Source organism: Ahaetulla prasina, chromosome 1, assembly GCF_028640845.1.
Source record: "Ahaetulla prasina isolate Xishuangbanna chromosome 1, ASM2864084v1, whole genome shotgun sequence".
In the NCBI taxonomy this organism is placed as follows: domain Eukaryota; kingdom Metazoa; phylum Chordata; class Lepidosauria; order Squamata; family Colubridae; genus Ahaetulla; species Ahaetulla prasina.
In genome coordinates this window covers 105,147,468-105,161,259 of record NC_080539.1, presented here as the reverse complement: position 1 = coordinate 105,161,259, position 13,792 = coordinate 105,147,468, and the positions used below count along the sequence as shown (strand labels likewise).

At 35.1% G+C, this 13,792-nt stretch overlaps 1 protein-coding gene across 1 annotated transcript in view; it reads right to left on the bottom strand.

The window, feature by feature from the left end:
- Positions 1-13,792, bottom strand: part of LOC131193192 (uncharacterized) — an 80,577-nt gene that overhangs the window by 3,942 nt on the left and 62,843 nt on the right. Inside the window, exon 3 of the mRNA XM_058173177.1 lies at positions 8,803-8,878. Within this exon, the coding sequence (XP_058029160.1) occupies positions 8,803-8,878 (76 nt within the window). The remainder of the gene's footprint in view (positions 1-8,802; positions 8,879-13,792) is intronic.

Below are 13,792 nucleotides of genomic sequence, written 5' to 3'. Positions count from 1 at the left end.
ATAAAAGAACTGCTTTCCAAGAACAAAAAATGAAGACATGCAAATCTAAAACTTTGTTATCAGCATTGCATTTGATAAAAATTACAGTACTACAAATTACTGTATCTGTTTTGCGTCTGGCATTTAAGCATTAACATTGCACCACAAAACTGCTCGTTCCCATACGATTGTAAGTTACCCTATGGTAAGATGGGCGGCCAATAAATTTTATAAACAGCAAACAAACAAATAATGTTTTCTTGTATCGGGATTAGAAAATTGACATCATACTTAGTTTCAATTAATTAATCAACAGTGGAGTTCTTGGTGCTCTATAATCTTGGTTGTTTGCTTGAAGAAGTTTCATTACCCAACTGAGTAACATCTGCAAGCAAACAACCAAGATCAGAAAGCACCAGAAACTCTACATACACACACAGAGGAATTAATTGATTACTATAGTACCCTCCTGTGCAAATTATCAAGCTCTAAAAGTAATAATGTGAAAAAATACAGATACCCTTAATTTATTTTAAATAACATGCAGAAATATCAGTCATCATACTAAAAAAATAATAATCCTATAGCCTAGATCTATGGATCACTTCAGATCCATTTACTCTTCTGCCTGTAATTTAATTCATTTTTAAATCTGCCCTGAAAGACAGTCTCCCTGGGGACAAAAAAAAAACCTGCATCAAATACCTCAGGGTTTCTTATGAACAAAGCCTTAAGAATGTAAAGAAAGACTAGCCTTTTCATTTAGATACAAATCACAGGAACCCATCCCCTTCAGCTCCTATCATCAAACACTAGAGTCCTTGAGACAATTGCTACACTTTTGAAAGGAAAAAAACCACACAATGGAATTAGAAGCGCCCAATAAATGGGCAATTACATAAGCCTTATCTCAGATTGCCTAAATTTATTTTTAGTATTATTGTGTTTTTCTAGCCTAAGAAGATTTCTCTTTAGTTTTCTCCATCTTTTTCCATGGCTGTTTTTGCTTTCAGATCTCCCCAAAACATTGCAAACATTCCTAAGAACTTGATATTCCTTGCCAATTAGACATATGATTCCCTCCGCCATCAGGTTTGCCAAAATTCTTGTATCCAAGTTGCATAAGCGAAAGTGTATAATAATTCTTCAAACTGCATTTTGATACAAATACTGTATCATTTTGCTTTTCTGTCCACAAGATAGACCACGTGACTAACAACATAAAATCCATAAAATAAAAATCCAATGGAATGAAAAAATACAGGCATTTTAAAGGCAAATCTATTTGCTTTTACATAAACTTCTGAGATCACAATCCAGTATAAACCTTTGAGAGGATTACTGTTGGAGGAGGTGAAGAAAAGAAACAAAAGAAGCAGGGAATAAAGACAGAAAAAGTGGGAGACAGAATTGCTTTGAGGAGTGAGCAAACTTTAAGTGGCATTTAAGAATGACATGGATAATCTTGTTTTGAATAGCTGTTAACATATACAGTGTGATTGGTGGGGGGGAGAGATATCTGTGTTTAATCAGTGACATTAAGCATTCCAAGAAATTCTGAGTCATAATTTCAGTGGAATTTAACTTTTGTCATTCGGATTCTCAAGTATCATCATTTTGAAATTACATAGGCAAAGCAGCCTGAGGAACTAAAAATTCCTCCCATCAGTTGGGCAACCCTTTGATTTCCAAGGTCAGTTTTTGCCTATTTATACTTTTGCATAGATAGGTAACCTGCTTGTCCAGTGTAAAAAAATGAAATGGGCCATTGCCACCTAATCCTGTTGCAAAAGATTTAACAGGGCTACATTTCTGGAAGTTGAATGAAAGGTCAGGTTCTCTGTCATGTTAAACATGAATCACGCTAGCTTCATAGACATATTTTGCCCTTCCTTCTTAACAGACCTGTTAAGAAGGAAGGGCAGTATTTTTATGACAGACATCTCTGTCTAGCTCATACCATGGTATTCTTGGGAAATCTCCCTTCTAAGTACAGTAGAACCTCTGGTCACGACCATAATTTATTCCATAACTTTGGCCTCAACCCGATTTAATCATGACCCAAACCTAATTTTGGAAATTTTGTGCTTACAAAAAAAAATGGCCACGGGAATCAAAAGCTTTAAAAATATCCAATGATACTATACCAATTTTATCCCCATTATATTCAACTACATCTATAATATTTAATACTCTTCTAACAATATCACTCATGTATCTACCCTTCACAAAACCTACTTGATTATAACTTATATATCTATCTATAAATCTATTTAATCTATTACTTATAATGGCAGTAAATATCTTTGCATCCTGATTAATTAAAGAAATGGGCCGATAGGACTCAATCCTTTCTAAATCTTTATCTGGTTTAGGAATTAAGGATATCACCATTCTGTTCCATGACGAAGGTACTTCCCCACCATGTAATATTCCATTGAATAATTTTTGCAGTCTTGGTATTATTAATTCTTTAAATTCTTTATAAAACTCAACAGGTAATCCATCCTCACCTGGAGCTTTCCCTAATTTTAATTTTTGTATTATTCCATTAATCTCATCTTGTGTTATATCTTCTTCCATCAATTCCTTATATGTTTGATCAATTTTCACCACATACTTTTCTAAATAGCTTTGCAATTTTCCCCGATTAATTGGTTTCTTTGAATATAGATTCTGAAAAAAGTTTCTAACCACTTCACATTTCTCTAATTTTTTATAACATCTTATACCTCTATCATCTATCAAAACTCCAATTTCTCTCTTCTCTCTTTTATCTTTCGCCATCTTTGCCAATAATTTAGAATTTCTATTACTAAATTCAAAAATTCCTATTTAAAAATCTCAAATTTCTTTTACTAACTCTGTATCTTCTTCTATCATTTTATTTCTTAACATATTAAGCTCCTGAAGAATTTTTTTTCTTTAGTAAGCAAAATTGATTTTCCAATTCTTTAATCTGATTTTTATCTCTTTCCATTTTAATTTTTATAATTTTTATATTTCCTACTTGATAATTTGATACTCTCCCCTCTAAACACCGCTTTCATCGCATCCCAAACAATTTCAAATTTAACCTCCCCGTTATCATTTAATCTCCAACTTTCCTCCAATTTTTTAAGTATCCATTTTTTATCCTTTTCATTTTTATACAATTTCTCGTCATATCTCCAATAGCTTCTTTTTTTCTCAAAATTAAAATCTAAGTCCACCATAACTTCTGCATGATCAGAATCTTTAAAAATTCCCACATCTACCTTATCCACATTATTCAACAAATCTTTAGAAAGAAAAATATAATCAATTCTAGAATATGTATTATATATCTTAGAGAAAAAAGTATATACTCTCTCAATTCCTTTAACCTCTCTCCACACATCAACCACGCCGTTTCGAAGCATCCACATATTTAAAATCCCCATTTTATTTGCTCCTCCACAGCGGGTGGGATTAGTACTGTCTATTTTATCTCTGATTAAATTAAACTCCCCTGCCACAATTACTTTCCTACACTTTCATTCTCCAAAATTTTGTTATTTTTCAAGAAATTCTCTTTGTTTTCATTCGGTAAATATAAATTAACAAGTGTCACTTTTTCCTCATTAAGATTTCCAACAATTATTACATATCTTCCATCTTCATCCAAAATTACCTTATGTTTTACAAAGTACACCCTATCTGATATCAGTGTTGCAACTCCTCTAGCTTTTGAAGTTCCAAATGCTTTTTCATATATTTGCATACCTTTTATATACATTCTATTTGAATCTTCAGATTTCTGATGGGTTTCTTGTAAAAATAAAATGTCTGGTAAATCCCTTTTAATCTTAAACTCCAATCTTCTTCTTTTTATCTGATTTCCTGTACCCTTCCCATTCCATGGCATTATTTTTATAACCCCCATTTAAAATATAAATTTTTTAATCCTATCCCCGCATCTTCCTTTCTGTGCCCACCACCCGACATTAAACTACCATATTTAACATATAAACAACAATAAGAAAACAGAAAGAAAACAAAAAACAAAACAAACAATAAAGTACAAACAATCTTCTTCCCCCACATCCTCATCGGTTTCCCCTCTATAAAGAGAATGGGGGAGAGGGACGTGCCAATGCCCGGCCACTTCTTCGGGCTGTCTATTTAAATTCATCACTCAAAAAAAGATAGCGATGACCCGCATTCAGCTTCGTATTTTCCAAGACTCTTATCTGCTTCTTCTCCTACTGTATCCTCACGACTCTTCTTCTGTTCAACCAACACAGGTGATATTTCTTTCCTCTTTAACCCTTTGGAGTCTTGCCCTCCAATAGCCCTTTTTCTTCTTCTGGGATTGATGTTTCCGTAAGTTCCACCCATCTGAAGCATTTGATCTTTTATCTCCATTAAATCCTCCATCTCAATCAGTCCAAGCTCCGTAAATATAATAATGCATCTATATCTGGGGTGATTGTACGCATCCTTCCTTTATAAAAAAATTTCAATTGTTGTGGTGGCCTCCAATTGTATTTAATTCCATTATCCCTCAAAACTTTTGTGATTGGTTTTAAAAAAAATCTCCATGCCCTTTCTTCTCTTGATATATCCGGGAAGACTTGAATAGTCTTCCCTTCAAACTTCAAAGCATCTCCCAACTCTCTCACCTTGGCCATAACTTCCAACTTATCACCAAGATTTGCGAACCTGACAAGCACATTCCTGTTAGAACCATTTTGCCTTCTATATCCAATTCTAAAAACACTTGCCAGGTCTGCTATTGTGAACGTAAGTTGCGTGTCCAAATCATTAATCCATTTCAGAACCCGCTGTTTCAATTTATCCTCCTTTTCTTCCGAGATTCCTCTGATAACCAAATTATATTTCCTCATCTCTTCTTCCAAAAGACAAATTCTCTTATCTTGCTGCTCATTTTTATAAAATATTTTGCCAATTTGCCGATCTACTTTTACCTCATGCACATGCATCTGCTCCATTTCATCTTTAATCATTATCATTTCCTCTTTTTGTTTTGCAAAGTTTTCATTCATCTCTTGCTTTAAATTCTGCATTTCAGATGTCAGTTTCAATGTCAAATTATCTATACGCTCTGATAGTCCTGCTATTTTTTCCCCAATTTTATTTAAAGCTGCAGCAAGTTGCTGCGTTTCTGAAAGTTGTTGAGTCATTTTGAAAAAAACCAAAAAATTTCCCAAACTAGGATTCCAAACCAATTTTACAGAGGGTCTTAGTGAAGATCAAAGGACGACTGTCTTTTAATTGAAGCGAAGCGGCTTATTTGCACTGTTATCTCTCAAGTTCAAGGATACTCCACAAAGAAACACAGAACTTCACAGCTAACATTAATCAGCGCCATTTTTCCTCCACGTCAGCAAAGCAGAAAGGAAGACAAACCAACTTAAACGAAGCAAAATCCTTTTTTTTTCCTGTAATATAAACAAGCTATTAATTTGCTCTCAAGAGAAAAAAAAAATAAAGAAAAAATTAGCTCAGTAAAATCCTCTTACTGCCAAACAATCCAATAAAAAGTCAGTTTCTCTTCTCTTCAATTAAATTCTTCTTGGCTGAACTTCCGGAAGGCTCAAAAAAAAATTCTTCTCATTATCAAATTCAGTCCTTAATATTCACTCCTTAGCCTCAGCAATAGAAAATTTTTTTTAACACAGAACACGATAGTTAATTTTGGAAAAACAAAACACAGCAATTTATTCCAACTTATCTTGTCTGTCGGCTCGGTCATCCCACGCTGTAGAAACTCCTTAATTCAAGCCGTTTCAGATGACCTACCAGTTTTAAATTCAATCTGCTGGGCTGTTAACACTTTCAGTTCATGATTTATTAACTTTCATCCATAACAGTGCATTCCAAACGGCATAAATTCTCATAAATCTTCATTAATAAGCCCTGTGAAGTGAAGGAAAGGTCCTTACCCCACCACGGTCATGGCCAATGGGAAACTATTAAAGTAATTGTGGAGGCTTTAGGCTTTGGTAATAAGTTTATACATGTTATTTCAAAATTGTACCAAAAGAGCAGTGCAAGAGTGAAGGTGAATGGAATATTAACTGAAGAGATAAAATTAGAAGCTGGTACGAGACAAGGATGTCCCCTGTCCCCAACATTATTTTTATTGGCTATGGAAATATTGACAAAAATGATAGAAAAAGATGAAGAATTAGAAGGATATAAGGGGTATAAGATAAATTTGTATGCGGATGATACTTTAATTATTTTGAAAAATGTAGAGAAAGATCTGAAAAAGATATATAAGCATTTGATAGAATTTGAGGAAATGACAGGATTGAAAGTAAATTGGTCAAAGTCAGAATTATTGATGGATAGTAATGGTAATGAGTCTGAGAATATGCAAGAGCAATTTGGGATAAGGATAATTTGGGATAAAAACACATTGAAATATTTGGGTATAGTGCTTTCACTTAAGGTTAAAGAATTGAAAAAATTTAATTATGATGTGATTAACGAAATTGAGAAGAAGATAGATAAATATAAAATTTTAAAGTTGTCTTGGTTTGGTAGAATTGCAATGTGTAAGATGATGTTGCTGCCCAAGTTCAACTTTTTATTTGAGATGCTACCACTAAATTTGACAGAGAAAGATATTGAAGGATATCAGAAAAAACTGGATAAATTTTGCAACGGTGGCAAAAGACCTAGATTAGTGAAGAAAATGTGGTATCAAAATCAAAAGGAAGGTGGATTAGGAATCCCCAAATTATTTAATTATTACTGTGCGTATGGTATCCGGATAGTGGTAAAAATACTTAAAGGTGAAGATAACTATTGGAGAGACTTAGAGTTAAGGGATATAGAGAAATTTGGATCAAGGTGGTTTTTAGATAAAGCAAATTTAAAATGTGTAAGTAGAAGTTATTGGTTAAAGGGATTAAGTAAAATGTGGAACAAATTTGTTAAAATTTTAATTCCGGATATAATCTTTTTGGGGGAGACAACTGAATTTGGCCGATTAAAAATAATATAAAACGTAATGAAGTGATTAAAGAGGAAAATATAGAAATTATTAGAGATTGGATAAAAGTTATGGGAAATGAAAGGAGGAATAAAGAAATTATTGAAAAATTAGGGTTAAGTTGGTTTGAAAAAATACAGATAGAAAAATGGACAAAAAATTAAGGGAAAATTATTCGATAAATAGATGTGAAACTGAATTTGAATATTTAGTATCTCGGATTATGAAAGATGAAATTGGGCTAAAGGGACTCGTTAGTAGGGTTTATAAGATTATAAATTCTGATGAAAAATTACAAAGAGTGATGAGGACAAATTGGGAAAAAGATCTTAATATTGAAATACCAGAGTCAGATTGGAATGTGAATTGGAAGAGTAGAATTATGAGAACTTTATCTATAAGGATTAAAGAGCACAATTATAAAGTTGTTTGAAATGGTATTTGACTCCAGTAAGATTGTCACAAATGGATAAAAAAATTAGTAAAAAATGTTGGAGATGTGAGATGGAATTGGGGACTTATGAACATATGTGGTATAATTGTGATAAGGTTAAAAAGTTTTGGCAACAATTGGAGAAAATGATATTTGAAATGATGGGGAAAGTAATAACATTGAGAGTGGAAACTATATTATTGTTGGTAATTAAGGAAATAGAATTAACAAAATATGTAAAAGAATTGATTAGAATTATGATTATAATAGGTAGAATTATAATAGCTAGATATTGGAAACTAGATGTGATTTTTAGAATAGAAGAGTGGAATTCTGAAATGTGGAAATTAGCTTTAAATGATAAAATGACATGTGATATTAAAATTAGAAGTGGTGTGTATAAAGAAGATATTTTCTGGAAGACTTGGAAACCATTTGTGGACTTTTCGCTTGGAACATTGGACGCTTCAGTACCTGTACCTCGAGAACGTGGATTTTGGCAATCATGAGGATATATCCGAAGACCCAAATCTTCCTTTTATGTATAGCACAAGGGTGTAATAATGTATTTTCTTTTTGTTTGTTTGTTGTAAAAAAAGTAATAAAAAAAAAAAAAAAAGAAAGCTGCAAAAAAAAAAAAATGGCCACGGGGAAAAAAATGTGAATTTTTTGGTCAGAATCTGATTTGATTGTGGTCAGAGGCATTCATAACCAGAGGTTCTACTGTATGAAGCAGTCCCATCACTTCTTAGGTTTAAAGCCCAAGGCCTGGTCAACAAGTGAGGCCAACTGTTGAGGATAGGAACTGGAATAAAAGATAATCTCCAAAATCAGAATTTATCATGGTTTCTACACCAACTCATTGAATATGAAGAGAGGTTAGACAAATAAACAAATACTAGATATTGGTTATACACTGCCACCCATCACTGGGGAAGAAGAAACTTAGCACAGTAAGAAGAGTAGACTTCTAATAAGTTAAATCTCTATTCATCCCAATATGACCCTTCTTCTGTTCTTTCTCAGGCAGAGAAACCCTGTCAATCAGTGATTAAGATGTTAGTATAGAGTTGGAGAACTCCAGACTAAACTCTCTCCTCAGTCATGGAAGTTCTTTGGCTAACTTTGGGTCAGTCACTCTCTCGTAGCATAGCATGCCTCACAAAGTTGTGGTTGTGGCAAAGGAGAGGAATCAATCATGTGCTGTGTTTTAGATATAAGCCACCAATAAAACCTTAAAACCAAAAATACTAAACCATCATTCATACGTTTGTCTTTTAACTTTGCTTGGGGTGGGGAGTAATAGTCTATACAGCAATACATTTCTGGACTATCGGAAGGAGATAGTGTTCTGAAGCTTATGTTTTTGCTTTCTTATCAAAGGCAAGAACTTTTCTATACTTACCAGAGTCATCACTATTCCAGAAAGTTCTCTGATCAGGTTGAGTCAGCAAATCTTCTTTGCCATAGAGTTCTTTTATCTATCAACCAGAAAGAAGAAAATAGAACTTATTGTAGAGTATTGTAGCCTGAAAACATTAGAAACCCTTTCTATGAAAAACAAGGAAGTCTTTTAAAGGGAAAAAAAAACCATAGGAAGAAATATAAACTTAATCAATCAGCAAGGAAGAATTTTTCCCTACATTTCCTTCTTTGATGATTTAAAGCTCTCAGCATTAGAAAACAATCTTAATTCAATCTTACTAGGTCAGGCTGTTTGCACATGCCTAACTGATGTCCCTTTGGCAAATTAAAATTCTCTGTGTGGATTAAAAGAGAAGTTAGATTATCCCCAGCCTCTTTCCTTCCATGCAGCGTGGACTGCTGGTTAAAATAAATACTGTAATAAACAGAGATAGTGGAGATCTTTATTCAATTTCTTTTAGGATTCAGCCTAATCACCAGAGTTGGAAGGTTGAATCCTGGTATCCCAAAGGGAAAATCCACATTATTAACTAATGATCAATGCCTTACATATAGGAAACTCCAATTATAGTTTATGTAGGAATTCTTCCAATACAGCATTTCCAAGCTTTCTAGCTGGGGATGAAGCACCCATCCAGAGGGCAGCAGATTGAAATGGGTATTTTAGTATATATGATGTTTATAAATACTAATGTAAAGTATGCATCCTGAACAAATGTCACATCCTGCTAGTGGATGCTAGTGCTAACCACAATCTTATGAGTGAATCCATAATCAAGTTATGCCTCCTAGCAACTTTTTGGTTCAAAACATTCTTATGTGATGTTGCAGATAATTGACTAAGCTGAAAGAAGCAGGAAGGCCTTGTTCTTTGCCACAACATACTTCCTGCATATACTAAGAATGGATTTTTGAATCTTGTGTATTTCGGTGAACTATATTGGGCACTCTTGTGTGAGTAAGGATAGGATTACCTTATGAATGGTGAGATGTATCCAGCATCTTATTTTGCTTTGATGATGCGGTATTTTTAGATACAAAATTTAGTTCCTAGTAATTACTTGTTTAATCCCCTCCCCTCCCCTCTCATCTCATCTCATCTTCTCTCACTGCAGTTTATATGACCACCTATCTTAACCAAATAACTCTTGACAACTAAAAAAAAAACACACAATACACACGAGAAAGCCTACAGTAAAACGAATATAAAACAAGACCAAAATACTGTAGTTCAATGATAACCAAGGCACAATAACCATGGCATCTCATGAACTAATTCATACATCAAAACATACATATCAAACTCTACCAACCTGGCCCTAACACCTGGGGAAAATCAGATATTCATGGCCTTCCAGAGAGCTAAGCGTGTTTGGGCCATCTGGATCTTAGGAGAAAGTCTGTTTTATAGCTTAGGCACTACAACAGAGAAGGCTCATCTCCTGGGTCCCACCAGATGACGTTTTACAGAAGAGACTTGGAGCTCACACACTCAGAAACCACTGAAGCAAGTGAGGCCAACTGTACACAATGCAGGGCTCTAAAGATGATAGCCAGACCCTTGAATTACACCTGGAAACATTGGGAGCCAGTGCAGCTCATGCAGCTCTATATGGGCACACCTTGGTGCATCCAACAGTTACATGTGCAGCTGTAATCTGGACCTGCTAAAGTCCTCCAATGTTTTCGAAGGCTGCATCACATAGAACTTATTGCAATACAGTAATCCATTCAGGAAGTGACTAATGCATTAGGGACTATATAAACAGGGCCTCTCAATCCAGAAACCTGATCCAATCCAGGAGCCCAGATCATATATCAGCTGTTTAGTGGAGCAGAAATGTATTTAATGATGGATGGAATATCTTCAATTTCAGGAAGTCCCAAATCCCACAATGATTCAATCTTGCTAGAATTGAAATATATTTCATTCTGCATTGTCCAGATCTTCACCAGCCCCAGGTACCAGGAAAGAAATTTGATGGCATACTTATACAGCCCAGGCCAAAGATGAATACCTCATCCTGTGCCAATTAATGATTTCACCCAAATCAATCTACGCTTCATGTAGATGTTAAGTAGGAGTGGGGAGAGAGTTGAGCTCTGGGATATTGTACACTTCAGGCCTCTAGGGCTAGGCTTCTCTCACTTCCTCCAGGGACCTTTGAAAATGTTAACCTATCATCCTCTGAATAACTTTACCCAAATAAGGAAGACTTGAATCTCAATAAAGATTATCCAGGATTGTTGGATCCAAAAATGGCTTCTTAAAGAGCAGCTGGACTACCGCCTTCCTCAAAACAGAGAGAATGCATCTTTTCTCTTCAGTTTTGTCATTTAAAACACATTTCCTCCAGCTAATAGAATTCCTGTATGCTTTTTTGATGCCTCCCGAAGGTATGTTCTAATTTTTTTTAGGTGGACATAAAAAATAGAGATAGAGATACAATGTTTAGATTAGGTTAAGTTAGTCTGGATAACCAGATGATTGAGGGTTTTCTCCTATGTGATTGTCTGGTACACTTAAGCTCTGCCAGATTATAGCTAAAGCTGGTCAGATACTTTAAAGTGCTAGCAAGACTGGTTGATCAGAATTCCAAAACTCTGTGTAGTCTATTATGTTATGATACATTGCAAATAGAACCTCCAATTTTCTAGGTTCATTCTCCTTTGACCAACAGAAATACAATAGAAATACAAGCTGGACATGATCTACCCAAATGATTCTTATTTATGGAATAAGACTCCAATGATTATTGAGGTAGTGGAATGCATTCTTTAGTGGAATTTTTTAATGAATTCATTATCATGATTGGTACATTATAATACTGTACGAGAAAGTAGAGAATAGTAGAATCCTTTAACTTACAAGTGACTTTTGTTTTGAAAATTTCCTTAAAGCAATTTCCAGAAAGATGCCAAGTGTTTTATTTCACAAAACCAGATAACAATACTAGTCATAAAAACAGCTAACCACAAACTTCACAATTAAAGATTCCATCAGCAAACTGTACATAGAATACCCCCTTCTCCTGCTTAGAGAAAACCCTATTAAGAAAAGGTGTATCTGTATCTTTTCAATGGAAAGTCAAAATAAAAATGTAATTTAAAAAAAAACAGAGCATCATAGCAGCGGCCCAGTCATGCGAAAGCCAGCCACTTTGAACAAATGGCTTGTTGGAATAATATGACCATTGTCAGGCAATGAAATGCCATTGGAATCCTTGGGCCTGGCCCTTAGCTGACTCTTGATTATGATAACCAAGAAAGTTTTCGTGCCAGATAAAAGAACGGAAAATGCAATTGCTTCACACTTATTGTTTCTCAGAAATTCTGTTTATGGGCATTCTACTTTGGCCAAAAGAATATGTAAAATCAGCTGTTTTCCATTCTCTCTGCTTAAGCATGATGATCAAAGCAACTTAAAAGGGGAACTGCAAATTATGCCCAAGAAGTCTGGACCTCTATGCTTCAGTTTCCATGATTAACATGAGCTAATATAGTATTGGTTGGGCAATTACAAAGATAGTGGGGAACTCTTCAGAAGTTTCTTAAGATGCCTAATATTAGACCTAGCAGATAGCAGAAATATTAACTTGAGATAGAGCAAGTAGGTACTATACTTCTCACCCCAAATTTGACTAATATTTTCGCGTATGTACAAAGATCTGTTTCAGCTACAAAGGTAATCTGAATGATGGTAATTGTTCTTTTCCAGGTAATGAAGAATAATAACAGTTCAAGAATAATAAGACTAATAATATATACCCTGGCCTGAATGCTGTTCTCATTGCAGTGTTATATCAAGTGCAGAAAAGGAATAAGGGACACCAGTATCTTTATCTCCTGGGCCTCCATTCAGATGCAATGGACAACATTTTACTTAAGATTACCCCCCATCCTCCAAACCACAAAACCCATTGTCCAGTCTGGCTAATCAACGTAACTGATAGCATTTTAAATTTTCTATTGATTTATGTGTTTATTTATGCATTTACTTATTTAACTTATATTCCACCCATCTCACTATACATGTTGTGTCTTGCCCGCCCTCAGAGCAGCCGGGGCCTTCTTATCTGCTCCCGAACATGGAGGAATGTATGCCTCCCAGCCCCAGTCCTGGCTCCATGCCCAGACAAACTGCAGAAGAAGGAGCACCTCCCTGCCCCAGCCCTGACTCCATGCCCAGGCAAACGGAGCAGCTAGACCCCTCCCCCTCCTCCACAGCAGGTGAGCCTGAGGAGGGTTTACTCCCAACAACAGCTGATTGGAGTAATCCTCGCATCAGAAGATTGGAAAGGCGGAGGCAACAGAAGGAAGGGAGGGGCAGGCCTTAATGAGTGCTGAGTCATGGAGCCACACCCCATGGCCTATATAAAGGATCTGCTTTCTGGCAGTCTCTGAGTCAGGCAAAAGTCGAACTTATCTTGCTGAAGTCACTTACTGGTCTCCTGCCTGCTCTGAGGACTTTCCTAGGACTTTGGGCAGAGCTGCAGAGGCAAGCCTGATTCGGATTTCCCTGACCCAGCCGTCAGCGGAGGAGTGGGACACAACAATACAAAGCTACCCTGGGTGGCTTTCAACAGCTATTATGTCATTTATGTAATGTTAATTATATTTTACATCATTTGCACCAACTTCCATAGCTTGCACAAATGACGTAAAAATTACAATGTTACAGAAACAAAATCAAACAACTTAAATTTGTGTATAAGGACATTTGCATTTAATGCACACCCATTCCCAGAAGTAATCTGTTACATTGAAATTTTACTGTAAAGAGTAAAAGAAATGAAGGATATGAAATTAAAAAATAAAATTTCATAAAATGAAATTTGCACTTTAAAGAAATATCAACTAATGAAGAGATGTCGTTCAAACTGTTACTGTTTTGATCCAATTTTAATTCCAGCTACTGCCTTTTCCAATACCTTCATTTACTGTATCGTTTTTACATACAGGGAATCATT